Genomic DNA, 25,160 nt, shown 5'->3' with positions numbered 1-25,160 from the left:
GACCATCCGCTCTCAGTCTCATGGGACGGGGAGACCATTCTTTAATGGACTCACTCGGTCTAATGTCTGGCGGCAAGACCAAGCTCGAAATGACGAGCATGACAGACGTTTTGACATGCCTAGAACCTCTTTTCAGCCTATGTCTCCGCGTCGAATTTTAACAACTTCTCGGCCCGAACCGGGACCGTCCAGAAGAGTACCAGTGATTCAGCTAGACAGGCCCCAAGAAATTGAGCTGTCTGACACTGGCTCCACTCCTGTTATGGAAGATTCACCCCTTGCTGCTCCTTCGCGCCGTCCCACCAGAACCAATGTGAGTCGCGTGGACATCGAGCGGCGTAGAACCTCCCAGGGTTGGAGGCAAGACCCAATATGTCACATTCAACAAGGAGTAGCTGGCCTCATTCTTGACTACACCACCCCGTTTTGTGCTGATATTATGAATGCGCCTAAGGAGCCTAAAGTGAAGCCGCCAGCTATTGATGCATATGACGGCACCTCTGACCCTGATGTATACCTCTTGGCCTATCGTCACCACATGTATGTCCAAGGGACCACTGAAGCAACTTGGTGCAAATACTTCCCGGCTACTTTGAAATGTATCGCCTCAAATGGTTTGAGAAATTGCCGGCTGGAACAATCAACACTTATGCAGAGCTAGAGATGTTGTTTTCTGCAAGGTTTATGGCCTATAAAGAAGAAAAGAAGACGAGCATGCATTTGGGCCGTATACAACAAGGAAAAGACGAGTCCTTGCGAAGCTATGTACGACTCTTCAACTTGGAAACAGGGCAAATTCCAGATCTGCCTGATGGGGTGGTCTTTGATAACTTTTTTAGAGGACTTAAGAAAGGTTCCTTTAAGTTTGACTTGGTGAAAAAGAGTGTGAGAACCATGGCTGACGCCCTGGAAGAAGCCGAATCCTTTATCCATGCCACAGAAATATGTTCCGTCCCAAAAGAGTCTAAGGGAGCTGAGCAGACCACCCTCAGCGCAAGGATAAGGCAGATAAAAAGACCAACCGTCCAAATGGGACGTGGGCCATTGAGAAGAAGGGGTATCAGGCTAACTCCTCACAAGGGCAGAAGAGAGGACGACCCTATGATAAAGAAAAATTTGAATACAACACCGACTTGTACACTTGTGAGGGGGTCGAAAAAGCGCGAGGCTAATGCGTGACCTGTCCCTCGTGGGTGTGACGATTCTTTTTATTCAATCAAGTGTAATTGGATTTCCTGTGAGTATACACCCAATTGACTAGTAATATAGGAGTCGCCATTCAGTTTTTAACGACAATGAGAAAAATTGACAAAGCCCGGTTATCGTGACATAAAGGGAGTGCAATTATGTTTGACCACGACGGCCGTAGATTCCCTTGTGATCCCTGGTGTGGGGATCTCTCAATATACACCCGCAAGGTAGAGATTGAGGGTTCGGGGGACTGTAACTACCGAGAGGAGTAATTCGCTCGTCGATAACTCCAGAGGCAGGATATCCTTACTAGCTCAGCATAAATAATTGAAGGGACATGCGTTAACTATTAAACTACTCTGAGTTGATTTTAGCAATATGCAACATATAATACTAATTCGATCGTGATTATATGATTAAAATAACATTAAGGGACCTAGCATGATAATCCGATTTTCCAAAAATATTATATTTATTAGGCGTGATAGAACAATCAAATTAGGTTAGTTTAACAGTTCATAAAAAGGGTGAGGAAAGCAGTTAAATCATCGAAAAGGGACACATTACGACGCACCCTTGAGAGGTGCGTCACGGTTCTCAGAAAACTAACCACTTTGAATTTGCTATTTCTCCTTTTTATTTAACGAATCTCGATTATGGGACAAGATACGTTCTGTTCGATTTATGGATCGATTGCGACAGAACGCGTGAACAGTTTCGCAGCGAGAGGCTTAGGCTAAGGGGTTTAGAGTCAAGTGGAGTTTTTATGCTTTCATCATCGAACCTTTCCCTTGCGGGAATGGGGACAAAAGTAGGTGTCTACAGTTAGCCCCCACTTTGACTGAGTCTTGGAGTAAGACGATGGTCAAAGTATTAGACGGAGTGCGTCACACAAGCCATGGTGTATGTGACCTGTTTTGCGAGGGTCTCACGAGCCCCCGAGTGATAACATTTGACTTAAGGGTCATCACTTGAAGTGGCGACATATCCCTCACGTGTCATTGGGATTTGTCAACTGATAGTATAGAAACTTCCTCACTTTGTCATTGGAAGGATCTAAAGATGCGTAGAAACTCCCTCACTTTGTCATTGGGAGTAACTACAGATGTTTTCGAAATTAAAGCTGTAAAGTGAAATTGGGCCTGGCCAAGCCCAATCACGAGGTAAAACGTTTTTTTAAAGATTCTCATTTTCAGGGCTAGCTAAACGAGAAAACCCCCTTGTTTTTATAGGATGTAAAACGAAGGAAAATCCAACAAACCAATCCTTTAATTTTTGGAAAAAGGGAAAACCAATAAAAGTTATCGCTGCAGCGACTAAGGACCTGCGCTGTTAGTGACGCAGACCCCGCCCGCTGAAGGTGGGCGAGCCTGTCCTCTGAGGGGGACCCCCCCGTCCGATAGAAGTGGACGAATCTGTTTGATGTTTTTGAAAATAAGGACCTACGCGGTTTGTGACGTAGACCCCGCCCGCTGAAGGTGGCGAACCTTGTCCGCTGAGGGTGGACACCCCGTCCGACAGAAGTGGACGAATCTGTTTTGAAATTTTTGAAAATAAGGACCTACGCGGTTTGTGACATAGACCCCGCCGTCTGAAGATGGTGAGCCTGTCCTCTGAGGGTGGACCCCCCGTCCGATAGAAGTGGACGAATCTGTTTGAAATTTTTTTTTGAAAATAAGGACCTACGTGGTTTGCGCCGTAGACCCTGCCGGCTGAAGATGGCGAGCCTATTTTAAATTTAAAGACTTTATTTTTCGAAAACTGAGGACCTGCGCGGCTAGTGACGCAGGCCCCGCCCGCTGAGGGTGGGCGAGACCATTTTGAATTTCTTATTTTGCCTATATAGAAGGGCTTTTGTGATTACAACCTGTTGGTGGGTCGTAATATTTCCTGATTAGATGTGTCCTATAAGTGGGTCCACACTGTGTATATTTTTGTTTAACAATATATTTTTTGAGATATCCAAACATGATATGGTGTATGGCACAGTTTGGGAATGTGATTTTGATCGCGCGCTCCTCGTTGAAGCCTATATTTTCGCGAGCCCCCAAGCACTAGGGCTCGTTGGTTGTTTTTCGCATCTTGTAACCATGTTTGGGGTCATGCTCGTATGTGCGAGCGACCTTCTATAGTAGTGTGCTACTCTTAACAAAGCCGTGAGGTGCGACTTTCAGTGAAGAAATCGGCAATTTTCAAGCCGAAATATGGCAGGGTCCAATAGAAGTTAGGGCCTTTTGAGCCTGGATTCATTTGCGGCGCCCAGGCCTGGGCGTTGAAATAATTCACGCCCAGGTGGGGAGTTGAAAGTGTTGTTTGGGCTGGTCTTTTGATGACACAGTCGGCCTCTTGTTCATTCGTTTATTTCACTTGGAAGTTCTATGTATTCTCTTTTCTTTTGTTTTTTTCTTTGTTTTTAGAACGTGATGATTTTCTTGAGAAGCCGTAGCCGATTGGTGGACTACGATGCTTGTCGCTTTGGGGCGATTATTTTAAGGAACTGTTGTTCTTAAGGTGTACAGTTATTGCAATAGTCGGGCGAGTCTATATGGCCCGAGGAACATACCTTGAGGTGTAAGAATTTGATCGCTCTTATATTTTTTGAACGTGTTCGTGAATGATGATATGTATGTGCGAACGAGCGTTCATAGAATGGCCGTTGTGTGCGGTCCATTAATTAGTTTGCTTGAATCATTTTTTTTTGAGCAATGACTGATTTTGAATAGTTTGCTTAGAAGCTTGATAGGGGTCAGGTCCATTCATGAAGTGGTCTCAAACATCGTGCCCTTTTGATTGTTCAAACATTTTCTTCGAGATTTTTTTATTTTGCCATGGTTGTTTCGTAGCTTGGAGCCCCCAAGTATGCATGTTGGGATGCTTCCTTTTGGCGTACGATTTTGTAGGTTCTTTCGAGAAAGATGCCTTGGGGTTCCGCTCGTGTAGGTGCGAGCTATCCCTTTCGTGGTAGGTAATATTTTGCTACCTTTAATCCTTAATGTAGAAGTCGTGTGGCTTGCATTTTGAATTTGGGCGATAAGTAGTCTTTGCCTCTTTTACACGTGCTCTTGGTCGTGCCCGTGTTAGTGCAATATGCCTTACTCTCTCTCTTTTAGACTTGTACCGTGGGATGGTTGAACTTATGGTGCGACGTAAGCTTGTGTGGCCTAACAACCTGTATTAGAACATTTCTCCAGGTGTTGAGATATCAATATTTTTTGCATTGGAGTACTTTCATCACGCCTCGTTCAGGTGTTCGAACAAGTGTAGCACCTTCCGCGTGGGTTTGCACGGCTTATCACTTCGTTCAATGCGAGGATTCATATGTGTTTTATTTATTTTTATATCTGGGCAAAACTTGGCTAGCAGAAAGGTTCAGCGCCCAGGCTGGGGCGTTAAAGATATCGGCGCCCAGCTCTGGGCGTTGAAAATGATTTCTGGGCAGAACTTTGACAGTATTTTTTTCTTTCGCTTTTGCTTTGGAACGGTGTAGACTGTGTAACGGGCGCTTTATAGGGCGAGCGTTATGTGCAGTGGTTTGATCGGAGTTTTGGTGACTCGCGATTTTCAGTTACCCTTGTTAGTGGGGTGACTTTCTATATTCTAAGTAGTGCTTAGAATTTGGGAGGGGTTGTAGCCATTCTAAGGTTCGTTTTGCACGATTAAAGCTTAGGATTGAGCCCCTATGACATATGTATAGCATTAGCGTCGAGAATTTGCGATAAAATCGTCATTTCGAGCATTTTTAGAGTGTTTCTCTCAAGCCCCCAATTGTAGCTACGGGATTGGCTTGGTGCTATAATGCTTTGCATACGTTTTTATGCATTCATGGTGACACGGATCATGAATAGTTTGAACCAGACTCGTTTAGTGCGAGGTATGTTCGAGTAGTGATTTTGCTACTTCTCTTGTAAATGTCGTATTATGCGACATTGCCATGGTCAAGGTAGTCACATATTGAAGTATGCCTTGACCAAAAGCTAGGTGCCTTTCTTTACCCATAATCATATTTAGAAATCTTTTTGACTCACTTGCAATATCGAGATAAACACATACTTAGCTTTAAACCAACGACACTTTATTATGTTCGAAGAAGTCTTTTAAAATTATTTGAAAATTATTTAAAATCCGAGTCCTACTGTGTACAATCCTGAGGTGTCCTAAGTAAGTTGACTTATAGAAGGGTTCGTACAAGATTACATGAGTGAATCAAAATACTGTTACGATTTTTGGAATGATGTCTAAGGATTTGTTGGAAGCCAGGGTGCATGCGTCAAGATATATACTTGTGCCCGTTTGGCATATGTTTTAGGCTTTTAGGGCCATCTTTTCCAAAATTGCGGGAATATAAACCGTTTTCAAATTGACTTAGATTTACTTGGTGTATGTCTGTATAAAAGGTCAAGGTATACTTAGTTCCTTCCCTAGCTCTTTCATTTCAATTTTTCAGCCCCCAGTTGCTATTATGTCTTCCCATTAATGATGCTTTCAGAATTCGATTTTAGATGCCCGTGTCACATGTCTGAGTAGGGTGAGCCTTGGTTAAGTGCCAAGTCCTATTGACAATGTCTGATTTTTTTCAAAGGGGATTCGCAAGCATTTGAATGAACGGGTGCCCTGAGTTCGAAGGAACGATGGGGCGATGCCGTAGAACAATCTTTTTCATTGCAAGCTTATGCCTTTACTACTTGTTGGCGATCGTGACTGTGTCTAGCGGTGAAAGAAGGTCTTTAAGCGAACGACTATGTCTAATGGTGAAAGAAAGTCTTTAAGTGAGTTAGTTCGCTTTAGGGAGGGTCAAGTCGAGTACTTTAGAGGTCATGGACGCTTGCGCTAGCCCCCATTCAATTGAGGCAGAGCGATCTTTTGAGTCTTGGCTAAGTGCCTAGGAGTGTGAGTGCTCCTTCTGGCAAGGGTACGTGCCTTTATTATTTTTCGATGTGTGCTCATTAATTTTGGCATCTTGGTGACTTGGATTCTTCCTTTGACTTAAATTTTTCTTTCGACTTGGGTTGCAAGTAATTAAATTTCAATAAGGGACTTCTATTTTTATTCTTGTTATTCTATAGGCTTTAATATTTTTGCAAATTGGTTGGACCGAATCATGGATTGCCTACGTATCCGCCTTAAATAGATTTAAATTGAATCAGGTCTTGCGTAGTTCTTAGCCTAGAAAATGGTTTCTTAGAATGCCGATTTTAAACAAGTACGTTCTGAGGTGGAAACACATTATTTGAAACGGTAGAATAAGTGAAGTTTATTATTATTTTAATTTGCTGCCTTCCCGTAAGCCAAAAATTTGTTTTATATATTTTTTGAGTACATGTATTTTTGGTGGTACGTATATCTGAATACGTGTTGTACCCCCCAAGTGTTCGTTATTTTTCCGTGCATGTGCGGATAAAATGACGAGCACTTCTGGATAAATTTTTCAGCAAGCAGAGAGATTCAGCGCCCAGGCTTGGGCGCTAAAGATTTCGGCGCCCAGCTCTGGGCGCTGAAAATGGTTTCTGGGCGGATATTTTTTGGTGTGCTAAATGAAGGAAATAATGCCCTTGGTCCAAGTATGCATTCTATGTTAAGTCTAATAAATGCGGTTCAGTATTAATTAACAAGTTAATAATTCAGTGAGATCAAGTGAGCTGAATGCCTAGCTAGAGGCCGCTTCAGTTCAAGTGGAATTAATGATATTAATCCACAGCTTACTCTTGACTGAACCCGTAGGGTCACACAAATAGTACGTAAACGGATCAAGTATTTAATGGCATTAGATACTCCATCTATGGATATTCGGAATCGACGGATCTTGGTTTCAGTGGGAGCTGAGATCGTCACAGGCAAGAAATGAATACTCCGGAAACGATGATATTGCCGGAAACGGAAATATGGATCGTATCGGAAATATAAATATTATCCAAGTCGTAGATGTTGCCGGAAACGGAAACATGGTACGTATCGGAAAATATTGTCGGAAATGGAAATATTGCCAGAATCGGAAATATTGCCGGAAACGGAAATATTGTCAGAATCGGAAATATTATCGGAATCGGAAAATAATTCCGGAAACGGAAATATTAAATATTTGTTCGAAACGGAAATTAATTCCGGAATCGAAAATATTAAATATTGTTCGTATCGGAAATATATTCCGGAATCGGGAATTTAATCGGAAGCGTATCGTACGAATAAGCATCGGACGAGGCCTGCCGGACGAGGGCCCAGCACGAAGCCAGACCATCGCCCAGCAAGCCAAGCGCGCCACACGAACAGCCAAGGCCACGCCAGGCCCAGCGCAAGGCCAGGCCCAGCAGGCCGTGGCAGCGCGCATAGCGCGCGCAGCGCGCGCAGCTGCTCGCGTGGGCTTGTAGCTCGCGTGGGCCGTGCGGCCGTGTGGGCTGTGCGCGGGCATGGCCTGCACGCTTGCGGGTCATGCTCGCATAAGTGTTTGTGTTCGCATACGAAACCTAAAACGTGCAGAGTTCGGTTAATGATTAAATTCCTAATTCTATTTGATAAATTAATTAAAATAAGAGTTTTAATATAATTCTAATTTAATTAATTCGTATCCTAATAGGATTCCAATTCTCTTTCCATACCCCTATAAATATGTGGCCTGGGTTCACAATTTATACCGAGTTTTCAAGTATTCAAAGTGAGTTTTTGAGAGAAAAATTCAGCCACGCATCTTGCTCAAAAGTGCCGAAAATTCTAGTACCTTAAGGGCGATTCTAGTTGGTCAATCTTAAGGCGGATCCGGACGTACTGTGGACTATCTACGGAGGGACGACACTTAGAGTCCTAAAGACTTGTTCTTGTTCGGTTTGGGCGCAGCTACGGAAGGCACGCAACAAAGAGTATGCATCTAAATTATGCTATATGATTATGTGTAAATAATATGTATTCCTGGGTTAATGGTTGTTTCCGCATGATTTATGTAATATCATATGTATCATAACCTAACAGTGGTATCACGAGCCCCTTATTATTTTCATAATCTAAATTGCATGAACATGGTTAAATATTACAAATTTGCAAGAATTAAAAGGGGTGATTAATTTTCGTAATTGTTAATTAATTGCAAATTGCGTTTATTTAATTATACGTACGCAGTTTTTCGGCAGTTTCTTCGTTACTCATCCAAATCGAGTGATTTTTGTGTCAATTCCGCATGTAAAAGGCATTCTAAAATTTAGATGCATACTATGACTTTCAATTCGAAGCCTAACTATGACTTTTCGAAGGTTTTAGTTTTTCGAATGCAAAATTTCGTAAATTTAAGATGTTAAATTAAATATTTGCGATTCTTGTTGATAAATCTTGAATTTTTTATTGACCTACTGTATATGTTTAACAAGTTTGAATGCCTAGCCTTGTTAATTATGCAATCTAATTTGTAATTATGATTAATTTGTTGAAAATTAGAATAATTTAGAATTAATTTGATTTTCATAATTAATTATAATTTAATTAGAAACCTATGATTAAAAACCACCATAAAAATTGTAAATTTATGATAAATTTTAAATTTTTATGACCTAGACTTGAATCCATGTAAATCGGAAATCAATTGAATAATAAATTTTCGATTTTTCGCCCTAAAATTATGAAATTAATATTATTTATTAATTTTTCATTAATTTTAAATATAAATTTTAAATTTTTATGCGATTCGTTCATATAACTTGCACGCACAAAGCAATGGACGCTTCGTGTTACCCTTAAGGGGTGTTGTATAGTGCGGGCATGCGACGACGAGCAAGGGAGCTCGTCGCCCGTGCGGCACGAATGCAATGAGCAAGGCATGGTGCACGAGCACAAGGCAGCAGCCCTGCCTTGTGTCGTGGGCCACGACCTATGAACAAATGGGCATGGGCGAAAGGCAAGCCAAGGCAGTCGCGTGTGGGCAGCAAGCGAGCTGCGCCACGACGCGCACTGCCTCGCGCAAGCGCGCGCAGCCTCGCACGCAGCGAGCGCAAGCTCGCGTGCCACGAGCGCTGCGCCCAGCGTTGAACGCGCGCAATTGCTCGCGCACAGCGAGCGATGGAGCGCGCACAGCGAGCGATGGCTCGCGCGCACAGCGAGCGATGGAGCGCGCAGCGTGCGCTGGCGAGCGCGCACAGCGAGCGATGGCTCGCGTGCGTCGAGCGCTGGCGCGCGCACAGCAAGCACCACAGCGTGCGATGGCTTGCGATGGAGATGCAGCAGCTATGCGACGAGCGCATGGGCTGCGCGCACATGGCCAGCGATGGCTGTGTGCGTGCGGCCCATGGGCGTGCGATGCGTAGGGTGTTTGCGTTGCGATTAGATCGTCTTGAATGTTTAATTTGAAAATTTTCAGTTTACGTAATTTTAATTAATTTTAAAATTAATAATTTAAATTATTTTCTTTGATTTTAATTTTAAATATTGTAATTATAATAAATTTTATTTATTCTAATTATTTTACTAAAATTAAAATCATGAATTAATTTAAATACGACTGAAATTAAATTAAACTTTTTGGATTCAATTATAAATTTATATGAGCTTTAAATTTTAATTAAATTTGTATGTTTCCGGTTAGACTTGAAATACATTTTTATGTTTAAAATTAGTAAAGCATATGAATTTATTGGTTTGAGTGGGAGCCCTTTTAGTCATAAAACTCTTGATTAGGTCTACAAATTCTTAAGCTTAAAACAACTTGATTAGAATTAATAAGGACTGAATAATTGGTAGATTATTGGTGCCCTTGATTAATTGCTGCAAATGTTTACGTGATGCATAATGTGTTTTACTAACCAGCTATGTGGGCCATTCATGATAATGAATGGGTGAATGGTATATATTGTATATGTACTGTTTTGCAGGTTATGAAGTGACTAGTATGGCCCAAATAGGATAGAAAATATGGTCTGCGTACCATTAATTTGAATGTAATTTGTCTAAAGTACCAAAGTTATTTTTCAATTCAAATATGGTCTGCGTACCATCAAATAGTTGTAATTAGTTATAGCTTATCCTATTTGAAGAAAATGGTGCCTCCCACGGAGATTTTCAAAGACGGACTTTGAAGTCAAAGCTTCAAGATGAAGTCGGGCCATACTAGATCACATTTATCTTATTCATGTTTTAAGTTATTTATTGCTTTTAAATATGTCTTAAAATGCATGAGATCAAAAGCTTGATTATGTTGCATGATTAAGGATTTTAGTTCACTTAAAATCTAACCAACATAGTAAGAGCCTTAAGTTCCAAACTTAAAAATTGAGTTAAAAGGTGCCATGCCAAAATATACACTTGCTTGGATATCCTTTACATCAATCTAGTAATAGTTTTCGCTCAGCGAGGTGTTACTTATTGGTCCTAAAGGGGCAAGGTACACAAATAATTGTGAGTACATGTTAGTTTTGGTGAAACTCAACGATATAAGTAAGGAGTCCTTTTATGTCGTGGCAAAATCGATAGGTTTACCTAATAAGTTCTTAGACGTACCTATCAACCAAGAGTAGTTTCTAGACTATTAGCAAAAGGCTTTTGCTTACCTAAGATGTTCTAGGATTAAGTCGACAAACTGTGCTTAGTTCTTCAATGATTTTAGGATCTTGGAATCATTTTATTCACACCTGCCGGAACACATAACTTGAATAAAATGCTTAATAAACATTGAATTATGCATGTATGCTAGAATTTAAGTTTATTAAGAGAAATTGTGAATGGTTATTTATTTGTTTATTCTTTTCAATTGTAGTTTTTAATATGGCAAACAACAATTCATTCAACATTCGATCAATTCTCGAAAAGGAGAAGATGAACGGGAAAAACTTCTTTGACTGGCAAAGGAACTTGCAAATAGTTCTTATGCAGGAAGAAAAGGAGTATGTCCTAGATGAGGCGATGCCCGAAGCCGCAGGCGGCGGGGTCACTCAGGCAGCCCTCAATCGTTGGATTGATGCCAACAAGGATGTGAAATGTCTAATGCTCGCCACCATGAGTGCGGATATGCAGAAAACGTTCATCAACTCAGATGCTTTCACAATCATCAGTGAGTTGAAGAACATGTTCCAAGATCTGGCTCGAGTCGAAAGATTCGAGACTCATAGGCAAATTCGTGAGACCAAGCTTAAGAAAGGCGAGCCCGTAAGTCCACATGTTCTCAAAATGATTGGACTCATTGAGAATATGAGTCGGCTGGATCAGCAATTTTCTCAGGAAATGGCTATAGACACCATCCTCCATTCTCTTCATAGCGGGTATGATCAGTTCAAACTGAACTACAGTATGAATAGTCTGGACAAAACGCTCACTGAGCTTCACGGTATGCTGAAGACCGCTGAAAAGACGCTCAAAAGTGATAAGCAGGATGTGCTTATGGTGCGTGGGGGCAAGTTCAAGAAATCTGGAAAGAAGAGGAATGCTAAGAAAGGTGGCAACAAGGCCAGCCCAACTAAGCAAACTGGCGCTAAATCTGTAAAGAGGAAGGTCAGTCAACCCACTTCTGAATCCGAATGCTTCTACTGCAAGAAGAAGGGGCATTGGAAGAGAGATTGCTTGAAAATAAAGGAAGATCAGAAGAACGGAACAGTCGTTCCATCTTCAGGTATTTTCGTTATAGACTGTATACTTGCTAATTCAACTTCTTGGGTATTAGATACAGGTTGTGGCTCACACTTATGTTCCAATCCACAGGGACTAAGAAGAAGTAGAAAGTTAAGCAAGGGTGAAGTCGACCTACGAGTGGGAAATGGAGCACGGATTGCTGCATTAGCTGTAGGAACTTACTATTTGTCGTTGCCCTCCGGGCTAGTTTTGGAACTGGAAGATTGTTTCCATGTTCCAAGTCTTACTAAAAACATCATTTCAGTTTCTTGCTTAGATGCTAAGGGATTTTCCTTTTTAATAAAAGACAATAGTTGTTCGTTTTATTTTAAAGAGATGTTTTATGGATCTGCTAGATTAGTCAATGGACTTTATTTATTAGATCACAACAAACAAGTATATAACATAAATACCAAAAAGGCCAAAAAGGATGATTCAGATCTCACCTATCTGTGGCATTGTCGATTAGGCCATATAAACTTGAAACGCTTAGAAAGACTTCAAAAGGAAGGAATTCTAGAACCATTTGACTTAGAGGATTATGGTAAATGCGAATCATGTTTACTTGGCAAAATGACAAAGCAACCTTTCTCTAAAGTTGGAGAAAGAGCAAATGAACTATTGGGTTTAATCCATACAGATGTATGTGGACCAATGAGTACAAATGCTAGAGGTGGTTTCAGCTACTTTATCACTTTCACTGATGACTTCAGTAGGTATGGTTATGTCTACCTAATGAAGCATAAGTCTGAATCCTTTGACAAATTCAAGGAATTTCAGAGTGAAGTAGAGAATCAATTAGGCAAGAAGATTAAAGCAATGCGGTCTGATAGAGGCGGTGAATATCCGAGCTATGAATTTAATGACCATCTGAAAGAATGTGGAATTCTATCAGAATTGACTCCTCCCGGAACACCACAATGGAACGGTGTGTCGGAACGGAGGAACAGAACCTTGCTAGACATGGTCAGGTCAATGATGGGTCAGGCCGAACTTCCATTAGAATTTTGGGGACATGCACTAAATACAGCTGCACTCACTATAAATAGAGCTCCGTCTAAAGCTGTCGAAAAGACTCCATACGAATTATGGTTTGGAAAGCCTTCAAATGTGTCTTTTCTTAAGATTTGGGGATGTGAAGTATACGTCAAACGATTAATTTCAGACAAACTTCATCCAAAATCTGACAAATGTATCCTTGTGGGCTATCCAAAGGAAACAAAGGGGTATTACTTCTACAATACATCTGAGAACAAGGTGTTTGTTGCTCGAGATGGTGTCTTTTTGGAGAAAGATCACATTTCCAAAATGACAAGTGGGAGAAAAGTAGACCTCGAAGAAATTCGAGTCGAACAACAAACTCTAGAGAATGCTCAAGATGACATTCAGGATGAAACTCAGAGATCTTTAGAAGAATCTGGTGAGAATCATGGTCAATCTAGAAATGTTACCCCGCGTAGATCGCAAAGATATAGATCTCAACCGGAAAGGTACTTAGGTATTTTGACGAACGAGAGCTATGACGTTCTATTACTTGAAAGTGATGAACCTGCAACTTACAAACAAGCTATTACGAGCCCTAGCTCCAAGCAATGGCAAGAAGCCATGCAATCTGAATTGGACTCCATCTCTGAAAACCAAGTATGGGATTTGGTCGATTTGCCAGATGGCTACCAAGCCATTGGAAGCAAATGGGTTTTCAAACTGAAAAAGGACAAGGATGGGAAACTTGAAGTTTTCAAAGCTAGATTGGTTGCAAAAGGTTACAGGCAAGTCCACGGTGTGGACTACGATGAAACCTTTTCACCAGTTGCAATGCTAAAGTCTATTCGGATAATGTTAGCAATCGCTGCATATTACGATTACGAAATATGGCAGATGGATGTCAAAACTGCTTTCTTAAACGGCGTTTTAACAGAAACTGTGTTTATGACACAGCCTGAAGGTTTTGAGGATCCAAAGAATGCTAAAAAGGTATGCAAGCTAAAGAAGTCAATCTACGGATTGAAGCAGGCATCCAGGAGCTGGAATATACGTTTTGATGAAGCAGTCAAGGACTTTGGTTTCATCAAGAACGCAGACGAATCTTGTGTATACAAGAAGGTCAGTGGGAGCAAAATTGCTTTCCTAGTATTATATGTCGACGACATATTACTTATCGGAAATGACATTCCTATGTTGAACTCTGTCAAGATTTGGCTTGGGAAATGTTTTTCGATGAAGGATCTAGGAGAAGCACAGTACATATTGGGCATCAAGATTTACAGAGATAGATCTAAAAAGATGATTGGACTTAGTCAAAGCACTTATATCAATAAGGTGCTTGATAGGTTCAAGATGGCGGACTCCAAGCGAGGCTACCTACCCATGTCTCATGGAATAACTCTAAGCAAGACTCAGTGCCCAAAAACACTTGATGAGCGTAGACGAATGAATGGGATTCCATATGCATCATTGATTGGTTCAATAATGTATGCTATGATATGTACACGCCCGGATGTTGCGTACGCACTCAGTGCTACGAGCAGATACCAGTCAGACCCAGGAGAGGCGCATTGGACTGCTGCCAAGAACATTCTGAAGTACCTGAAAAGGCACAAAGATGACTTCCTGGTCTATGGTGGAGATGATGAATTAATTGTTAAAGGCTATACGGACGCAAGTTTCCAAACCGACAAAGATGATTTCAGATCACAGTCTGGGTTTGTCTTCTGCCTCAACGGAGGAGCAGTAAGCTGGAAAAGTGCTAAGCAAAGCACCATTGCGGATTCTACAACTGAAGCGGAGTACATTGCTGCACATGAAGCAGCAAAGGAAGCTATATGGCTAAGGAAGTTCATAGGTGAACTTGGTGTAGTCCCCTCCATTAAAGGACCAATAGCCCTGTATTGTGACAATAACGGAGCTATTGCACAGGCAAAAGAGCCTAGACACCACCAGAGAGTCAAGCATGTACTACGTAGATTTCACCTTCTACGAGAGTTCGTTGAAAGAAAAGAAGTCGAGATAAGCAAAATTGGAACTGATGACAACATATCAGATCCATTAACTAAACCTCTGCCGCAAGCGAAGCACAACTCGCACACTGCAGCTATGGGAATCAAGCATATTGGAGAATGGCTTTGATGTCTCTGTTTAATGTTTTAAAGTTTTAGAGTCTAAATCTTTGTAAAACATTATTGGTTAATCATTCACAATAAATGAAAAGAATTCATTTTTCCATTTAATTTGTGGTTTATTAAATGATGAGTCTCTTCAATTTGACGATATATTCAAGATAGACTGTCAGGACCAGTCCTGTGACTAAGAAATGTCTATCAAGTGAACTTGAATGTCAAAGGTTGAAAATGGTCCCTAGTCGGAGTTTTCTATAAAATTGGACGGATAGAAAACGTTAGACGATTAGAATGCAAGATGACTAGTAGTTCTGTTTCTTGAACTATGTGGACATGGCAATGTCATAATCATTTGCATAGATACTTACTTTGGGAAGACTAGTATCGGACAAGACCTATGAAACTTTACTGTAAGAGATGAAAATCTGTCATAAGTAAATTTCATTAAATTATTAGACACTAAATCTTCAATACCTGAGTGATTTGAGATTACTTGTTTGAGAACTGGTTGCTTTGACGTTGACCAACCGTCGCACCGTAAAAGGAGGCTATAAAGGCAACGCTCAGGTAATCACCTATCAAACGAAGTCTAATCTCAAGATCGCAAGATTGGGATTGTCCTCCCATAAATCGGGATGAGATGCTTAAAAGTTGTACAAGGCCACTCGGAGAGCTAGAAACTGTGAAATGCATGGCCGTGCTCGGATGAATCATAGGCTATGATTATCTGTTTATTTGATCAGTTGAACTCTGAAACCGAGGAACACCTCTGGACATAATAAGGATGAAAACTCTTACCTTATGTTCAAGAGCAAGCATCAAGCGACAAAGGAATTAGGAAATGCACACTTGTCCCTAAGGACAAGTGGGAGACTGAAGGAAATAATGCCCTTGGTCCAAGTATGCATTCTATGTTAAGTCTAATAAATGCGGTTCAGTATTAATTAACAAGTTAATAATTCAGTGAGATCAAGTGAGCTGAATGCCTAGCTAGAGGCCGCTTCAGTTCAAGTGGAATTAATGATATTAATCCACAGCTTACTCTTGACTGAACCCGTAGGGTCACACAAATAGTACGTAAACGGATCAAGTATTTAATGGCATTAGATACTCCATCTATGGATATTCGGAATCGACGGATCTTGGTTTCAGTGGGAGCTGAGATCGTCACAGGCAAGAAATGAATACTCCGGAAACGATGATATTGCCGGAAACGGAAATATGGATCGTATCGGAAATATAAATATTATCCAAGTCGTAGATGTTGCCGGAAACGGAAACATGGTACGTATCGGAAAATATTGTCGGAAATGGAAATATTGCCAGAATCGGAAATATTGCCGGAAACGGAAATATTGTCAGAATCGGAAATATTATCGGAATCGGAAAATAATTCCGGAAACGGAAATATTAAATATTTGTTCGAAACGGAAATTAATTCCGGAATCGAAAATATTAAATATTGTTCGTATCGGAAATATATTCCGGAATCGGGAATTTAATCGGAAGCGTATCGTACGAATAAGCATCGGACGAGGCCTGCCGGACGAGGGCCCAGCACGAAGCCAGGCCATCGCCCAGCAAGCCAAGCGCGCCACACGAACAGCCAAGGCCACGCCAGGCCCAGCGCAAGGCCAGGCCCAGCAAGCCGTGGCAGCGCGCATAGCGCGCGCAGCGCGCACAGCTGCTCGCGTGGGCCGTGCGGCCGTGTGGGCTGTGCGCGGGCATGGCCTGCACGCTTGCGGGTCATGCTCGCGTAAGTGTTTGTGTTCGCATACGAAACCTAAAACGTGCAGAGTTCGGTTAATGATTAAATTCCTAATTCTATTTGATAAATTAATTAAAATAAGAGTTTTAATATAATTCTAATTTAATTAATTCGTATCCTAATAGGATTCCAATTCTCTTTCCATACCCCTATAAATATGTGGCCTGGGTTCACAATTTATAACGAGTTTTCAAGTATTCAAAGTGAGTTTTTGAGAGAAAAATTCAGCCACACATCTTGCTCAAAAGTGCCGAAAATTGTAGTACCTTAAGGGCGATTCTAGTTGGTCAATCTTAAGGCGGATCCGGACGTACTGTGGACTATCTACGGAGGGACGACACTTGGAGTCCTAAAGACTTGTTCTTGTTCGGTTCGGGCGCAGCTAGGGAAGGCACGCAACAAAGAGTATGCATCTAAATTATGCTATATGATTATGTGTAAATAATATGTATTCCTGGGTTAATGGTTGTTTCCGCATGATTTATGTAATATCATATGTATCATAACCTAACACTAAATGCTTCTTTATTTTTCTTTTTAGACTAACTTTAGAGGCGCTTTTGCAAAGTTCCTTTTTTATTATTCACATTTTTTTTTTTTTTTTTGCACTTTTCATTTGTTTCCTTTTTTTTGTTTGTGACTCAAGACGGCTTGAAAGATGGGTTGAATGAGATAGGAGAATTTGTATAGGTGTTGGTCAAGCATGAGGATTATATCTTCTAGGGTTCACAATTTTCAGCTTCGTGCTAGTGTCACGAGTTTACATCAACCAAGGCGATGAGTAGCATGGGGACGGCTCAAGGGTATATCAACAGGATGTATCCACACAAGTTATATGGTCATTATGCTAATGGTGGTGTAAGGACAGGTTTGGGCTTTGGAAATAATGGGTATGACGCATGTGTCAATGGCCGTGCGTGGTTTGCAGTTGATAACAAGTTCATGAACAAGGGTCGAGGTAATGGTTTCTTGGGTTATGGCAATGAGAACATGGATGGGTTAAATGAGCTGAACAGGGACCCCAGAGCGAAGGCGTCTAAGAGCATAAGGATTGGAAAGGGTAGACATCGTAGAATTTTATGATTTGGATTGGTTGACTCAATTCTTTTCCTTCGTTTACTTCGGTAGATTTCGCACTTTGGGAGGTACGGGCTAAGTATTTCATGGCTCGCTCTTTTCGCTCTCCCTTTTCTCTTTCTATTTAAGTATTTCTTTTGCTTGGGATTTCTCCCCAACATAAATCCTTAAAAAATTTTATTTGGGCTAAAAGGTAGATGGTTGTGGTCTTTGAGTCACGAGGCGAGACTGAGTGAGCCTCGTTTGGTAGGCCTATAGTGCACCTTTAATTTTAGTTGGCCGAGGGTGGACCTTTAATTTTGTCTTACTTTGCAAGCGTATTTAGTCGTTTTTTTTTAAAAAAATGTGCAAATAGCGTAGATTCAAAATGTTGTTTTTACCTTATTGAAATTTAACAAAAGAATTACATCGAAAATAATCTTTTTTGCTTCTTTTCAGATTCCAGTTTTCGGGATTTAATTGGAAGTTGTGATTTAGACTCGAACTTTCATTAATCTTTCTGATTATAACCCATGTATGAATACAAGGAGGTGGCTTAGACTCAAAATAATGACGTGGCGTGAGCCTATAATACTTGACCAAGCGACTCTAGACTTAGGCTAATTGGACCATACTTTTCGTTGGTTGACACTTTAGATTTTAACCCTTGGGTGTTTATTTGTCATGCGCCATTTTGTTTAATATTGGCAAGGTAGTTAATTGGGGAGATCGAATTTTTATTTTTGCAAGAATAGAATCATTAGTGCGGCTTCTCTCTTAGTGTGTATTGCTTTACCCCAATGGTAGCCCTATTGGTATGCCGATTTGGGTATTTTCATGGTTGGTCATGTTGCATTCATGGAAAATCTTTTAGTCCGTACTTAATAGTATTTCAAGGAGTGAGTGACTCAAGAGGACTATGATAGTCGTGACCCAATGTGATTATAAGCCTTGAGGCCATTAATCTTTTGCCAATGGTATTGATACCTTAGGTTCACTTTGGGAGTTGTGCGACTATGGGGGGATGATTTCCAGAATGTGACCGTTTCCATTTTGCAAATACTATAATATATTCTTTTTATTGGTGAGAGAGAGTATTAAGGCCGTTGATTCTTAGCAAAGGATGACAATTACATATGGGTGCTTATTGATTTAAATGTTAGGAGAGGAGACTCAATATGGTTTAACCTTTTAACTTGCAGAACGACACCAAGCATTAGGACCGATTCTATGGATAAGACAACTAAGACTTAGGATTTAGATTGTACTTTGGCATGGCCTAGTCTAGACTCGGATTTATTTTTTATTCGAACATTATTTTTCTTGAAGACTCTATTTGAACATTATTTTTTGAGTACTTTGCCCATGTGACATTCATAGTTATTAGCATGTTCGGTTTTGGTGCCGAGCATTGTCGTCGTAGGAGGCCTAACGACGACACAAAGAGTTATTTATTTTTATTTTTTAGTCGCTTTTAGAATCAAGTGCCTTTTCATACGCCCTCGCAGCAATTTTTTCGAAAAGTATTTTTTTTGCTACGTATATTTTTTCATGCGGGCACCGAGGCTGCTGTGCCTGACCAAAAGGCCAGGGAGCAACTTCAGCGCCCAGCAGTGGGCGTGAGAAACTTTGGCGCCCAGCCAGGGGCGTTGAAAATGCGTCCCTGGCTGGTTCTCGTTTTCTGTTCGCGTATACTTTTGTTTTTGCGACTTTAGTTTTGCGTGCTTGCCTTATAACGTCCTTTACGCGTTGTGCAGCGTTTGTGGGATTCGTTACAGGCCATCCCGAGCGTCGCTTATTTTTGTGGCGATCGTTCGGGCTTGCGGAACACGTATTGGTATAACTCTTTGGAAAATTAGTCTATGAGTGTTTGGGCAGTTTTTAAGGTCGTCGGTTTTCTAGCATTATTTGTCTAGCATTATTCGTACACGCAATCATAACATAGTCACATAGTTCGCTACACATAACTACATTACAAACATGGATTTGAAAATTAAATATGTCACGTAGTTTATGATAGGCTTCTATGGGTAGTTTATTTGCGCCTGGTTTGGTACCGCTTCTATCGTAGATCCAACACATGCCCCGGTCGAGGTAGTGTCTTCAACAGACGAATTTCGCTCAAGAGGCCAACCCGCAAGTGCAAGCCAAGGGGGCATGCAGGCGAGAGGGACCTAATGGGCGAGCGATTGGGTTCGGGATAGGTGTACTACCTGCACAAGTACCAAGTGGGAAACATGCGCGGCGTATGCACCCCCCTATTGGCGAAAAAAGGTATCCTTAGTCCCAACTCCCGAGGGAGCCGAGATTCGTTATGATGTTCTGCCCGTTCACATTAATATGCTGATTTTCAGGTCGTCCCAACTTGATGGGGAAATAAACGCGGGGTAGGATCGTTTCACCCTTCGCCTATTTTGATTACCTACAAGCACGAGTATTTCCTTCACTATCCCCAGTGGAGTCGCCACTGTGAGGGGGTCGAAAAAGCGCGAGGCTAATGCGTGACCTGTCCCTCGTGGGTGTGACGATTCTTTTTATTCAATCAAGTGTAATTGGATTTCCTGTGAGTATACACCCAATTGACTAGTAATATAGGAGTCGCCATTCAGTTTTTAACGAGAATGAGAAAAACTGACAAAACCCGGTTATCGTGACATAAAGGGAGTGCAATTATGTTTGACCACGACGGCCGTAGATTCCCTTGTGATCCCTGGTGTGGGGATCTCTCAATATACACCCGCAAGGTAGAGATTGAGGGTTCGGGGGACTGTAACTACCGAGAGGAGTAATTCGCTCATCGATAACTCCAGAGGCAGGATATCCTTACTAGCTCAGCATAAATAATTGAAGGGACATGCGTTAACTATTAAACTAATCTGAGTTGATTTTAGCAATATGCAACATATAATACTAATTCGATCGTGATTATCTGATTTAAATAACATTAAGGGACCTAGCATGATAATCCGATTTCCCAAAAATATTATATTTATTAGGCGTGATAGAACAATCAAATTAGGTTAGTTTAACAGTTCATAAAAAGGGTGAGGAAAGCAGTTAAATCATCGAAAAGGGACACATTACGACGCACCCTTGAGAGGTGCGTCACGGTTCTCAGAAAACTAACCACTTTGACTTTGCTATTTCTCCTTTTTATTTAACGAATCTCGATTATGGGACAGGATACGTTCTGTTCGATTTATGGATCGATTGCGACAGAACGCGTGAACAGTTTCGCAGCGAGAGGCTTAGGCTAAGGGGTTTAGAGTCAATACTCAGAATATATTATGTGTTGTTGTGTGTTTCACGTCGAAACTAGGGGCCTATTTATAGGGAAGAGTTCGTGGAAAGATAGAATTGCAGAGTTCTAATCCACAAAGAATTAGGAAAATAGACGTACCCAGGTATTTTCAGCGCCCAGGCCTGAGCGCCGAAGATTTCGGCGCCCAGAGCCAGGCGTTGAAAATAGGGTCTGGGCAGTTTTTGTTTAGTCAGATTCGGATTCTAAAATCCGTAGAGTTTGAGATTAATTTGAGTCTTTTAGCGCGTATCAATTTGTGACGGAATGCGTCTGGGCCCGTTACGAACTCTAGGCTCGTTAGGATTTTAATTAATACGTAACTCTTATTTCCGAATCCTATTAGGAATAGGATTCTCGCAGTTTTCTATCTCATTTAGGATTTATGTTGGAATGCAACACCTATTTCTGACAGGTTTCTATCTTTTATGATTTGCCACTTTTAGAAGCTACCTTTTACGGCAGTTACTATTTTTAGCAGGTTTCCATAAATAGCAGGTTCCGGGTGAAATGAAATGGGGAATCGAGATTCGTTTATTTTATAGGAGATGCGCTGTCAAGTGGAGTTTTTATGCTTTCATCATCGAACCTTTCCCTTGCGGGAATGGGGACAAAAGTAGGTGTCTACAACACTATACAACTGGATGTAAGCGATAGATTTGAGATTGACCGCCCGTTCCCTATGAAGTCGCCGGTGGAAACCCGGGACAACTCCCTTTATTGCAAGTTCCATTGTGACGTAGGCCACAATACGAAAGATTGCAAAAGTTTGCGTAGAGCTCTTGATGGATTGGCCGCCAAAGGTTTTCTGAAATCATACCTCAGCACGAGTACAGGGGGGAACGGGAAGAAGTTCTATAAGAAAAGTAAGTCACCGTCACACCGGCGTGATGATAATGAGACGGATCCAGAATGCGTAGCAGTTATCTCAGGTGGCCTAGCCGCTGGGGGCCTAACAATGAGAGGGCAAAAGGATTATGCAAGCCGGTTGGGCCAGGTAATGTTGTCAGGCAAAGCCCCAATAGATCACTTCCCAAAAGTGGAAATTTGTGAAGCTGACAGAGGTAAGATAGCCACCCCCCATGACGATCCCTTGGTCATTGAGCTGAAAGTGGCAAACCTAAAAGTCAGACGTATCTTAGTAGACACGGGGAGTTCGTCAGATATTATCAGTACAGCTTGTTAACCATCTTGAGCACGACCCTAAGACGATTGAAAAGATCCATTACCCCATCAATGGATTCGGAAGTGGCATAATTCACCCCGAAGGAATCATTACTATACCCCTTCGAGTAGGAGGACGACATCAAAGTAGGAACTTGAACGTCCGTTTTCGGATAGTGAAGGACCTCACTGCTTACAATATCATCATGGGGCGTCCCACTCTAAATCAGACCAAGGCAGTGGTCGTCACTCATATTATGCTTATGAAGTATGTCTGTGACAAAGGCCAAGTCGGCACTATTCATGGTGATCAGCAGCTAGCTAGATATTACTATCTTACCACGCTGAGTCCTGAGGCTTGGGGAGGAAGTAAGGCTACCAGAGCTGGTTCGAAAAGAAAGCTGGCCGAGACAGAGGATAAGGTCAAGAAAGAAACCTTCACCACTGCCACGTCCCACATGGAGACTATGCGACCTGAGCCAATAGGCGACCATTATGAAATCATTCTTGACGAGGCACGTCCCGATAGGACTGCCAGTAGGGTCTCTCCTGACGACCAGCTTGGGGCACAACTGGTCACTCTCTTGAGAGAGTTTCAAAACATCTTTGATTTCACTATGGAAGAGATGATGGGCATTGATCCAAGTGTAGCTGTCCACAAACTCAATGTAGATGAATCCTTAAAACCTGTTCATCAGAAGAAGAGAAATCATGGGGAGGCTAGAAACAGAGCCGCAGCTGAAGAAGTACAGAAGTTGTTAGATGCTGGGTTCATACGGCCAAGTCAATATCCAAATTGGGTAGAAAATGTAGTGTTGGTGCCGAAGCCTAATGGATCTTGGAGAATGTGTGTGGACTACACGGATCTAAACAAGGCATGCTCAAAGGACAACTTTCCTCTGCCCAAGATAGACCGGTTGGTAGACTCAACGGCTGGTCATGCCATTATGTCCTTCATGGACGCCTACTCTGGGTTTCACCAAATTCCCTTATGGCCGGATGATCAAGAGAAAACGTCATTTGTTACCGAGCAAGGCTTGTACTGTTACAAAGTAATTCCGTTTGGCTTAAAAAATGCACCGGCCACCTTCCAGCGCCTGGTTAACACATTTTTCTCCAATCAGTTAGGCCGAAACATTGAGGCCTACATTGACGATATGATAGTAAAAAGCAAGCAACGTGAAGAACACCTTGCTGATCTGAGATAAACTTTTGAGACGCTCCGAAAATACCAGATGAGGTTGAATCCAAAGGAATGCGTCTTTGGTGTAACGACGGGAAAGTTCTTAGGATTCCTCATTGATGAAAGGGGAATTGAGGCCAATCCTGACAAAGTGCAAGCAGTGATAGACATGACCTCTCCAAAATCAGTGAAAGAGGTCCAACGCTTGAATGGATATCTAGCGGCCCTGGGACGGTTCTTATCAAGAGCAGGTGACAAGTGTCATTATTTCTTTGGCACAATCAAGAAAAAGAGCAAGTTCGAATGGACCGAATCGGCAAAATTGCCTTCGTCCGATTGAAGGAACACCTCCACACCTTGCCACGGCTTGTTAGTCCTCTTTAAGGAGAAATTTTGTATGTATATAGGCCATCTCTGAGTGGTCCTTGAGTGCTGTGCTGTTGACGGAGTGGGAGGGAGTGCAACTCCCCGTCTACTTTGTAAGCCATGTCCTGCAAAATGCAAAATGCGGAAGCTGCGTCCTTACTTCCTGGCACACAAACTGGTGGTGTACACAGATCAGCCCCTGAAACAGTCGCTCATCAAATTAGACGCTGCAGGTCGAATGCTCAAATGGGCAATTGAGTTGAATGCATTTGATATCTCGTATGAACCTCGAAAAGCTATCAAGGGGCAAGCATTTTCTAATTTCATTGCAGAAATGACGAGGCCAACCTTTGAAAAGAATGAGTTGACTCGTTGGACGGTGTATGTTGATGGGTCGTCCACTCAGAATGGGTGTGGAGCCGGCATAATATGCCAATCTCCTGAAGGAGACAAGTACGAATACGCCATGTGATTCAACTTCTAAACATCCAACAACGAGGCTGAATATGAAGCTCTGCTAGGCGGCATTAAAATGTGCAAAGCTGCCGGAGCCCAAGAAATACTGGCCTTGTCTGACTCACAACTCATTGTAAGCCAAGTAAATGGAGACTATGAGGCAAGGGACCCCAACATGATTTAATATATGCAAGCTGTGCGTCAAGAAATAGAACATTTGAAGAGTTTCGAGGCTAAGAAGATTCCCCGAACAGAGAACAATCAGGCCGACGCCCTGTCTAAGCTAGCCAGCTCGGCCTCTTGTGACACCCCACGTCATGTGTTTTGGGAAGTGAAAGAAAAACGAAGCATTGAACAGGAGTTCTGTGCTCCCGTTGTAGAAATTCTTGACCGATCTTCGACTTGGATGGACGCTATCACTGCTTATAAGGTAGACGACACACTTCCAGACGACTCCAGTCTAGCAGCCAAAATCCAGAAGAAAGCTATTGGTTTGAATGGTGGAATGGAATTTTGTATAAAAAATCGTTCTCCCGACCTCTTCTACGATGTGTCACTCCTGAGAAAGGGAAGGAAATTCCGGACGACCTGCATCAGGGGTTATGTAGCTCACATATAGGAGGACGAGCTTGAGCTGAAAAAGCTCTAACAACTGGCTATTACTGGCCCAACCTGAGAGAAGACGCCTTGTCTATGGTTCAGAAATGTGACAAGTGCCAACGATTTTCTCACCTCATTCATAGGCCGGCTCACCCACTCATTCCCATTTTGAACCCCGTTCCATTTGCTAAATGGGGAATGGACCTGTTAGGACCATACACTGCAGCCCCTGGAGGCCGGCGTTATGTGATTGTAGCCGTTGACTACTTCACCAAGTGGGTGGAGGAGGAAGCACTCAAGAATATAAGAACTTGTGATGTAAGGGCATTTATTTGGAAAAATATCATGACTCGCTTCGGAATACCACAAGCTATCGTCTTTGATAATGGG

At 41.9% G+C, this 25,160-nt stretch overlaps 1 protein-coding gene across 1 annotated transcript; it reads left to right on the top strand.

The window, feature by feature from the left end:
- Positions 1-663: 663 nt before the first annotated feature.
- Positions 664-22,187, top strand: LOC130465582 (uncharacterized). The gene is made up of 2 exons (XM_056834397.1): positions 664-1,135; positions 21,622-22,187. The coding sequence occupies exons 1-2, from the start codon at positions 664-666 to the stop codon at positions 22,185-22,187; spliced, it is 1,038 nt and encodes a 345-aa protein (XP_056690375.1).
- The last annotated feature ends 2,973 nt before the right edge of the window (positions 22,188-25,160 follow it).

The sequence above is a fragment of the Spinacia oleracea genome, chromosome 1 (assembly GCF_020520425.1).
Source record: "Spinacia oleracea cultivar Varoflay chromosome 1, BTI_SOV_V1, whole genome shotgun sequence".
Taxonomy (NCBI): domain Eukaryota; kingdom Viridiplantae; phylum Streptophyta; class Magnoliopsida; order Caryophyllales; family Amaranthaceae; genus Spinacia; species Spinacia oleracea.
The sequence above is the reverse complement of the archived record's forward strand: the minus strand, read 5'-3'. Positions and strand labels throughout refer to the sequence as shown.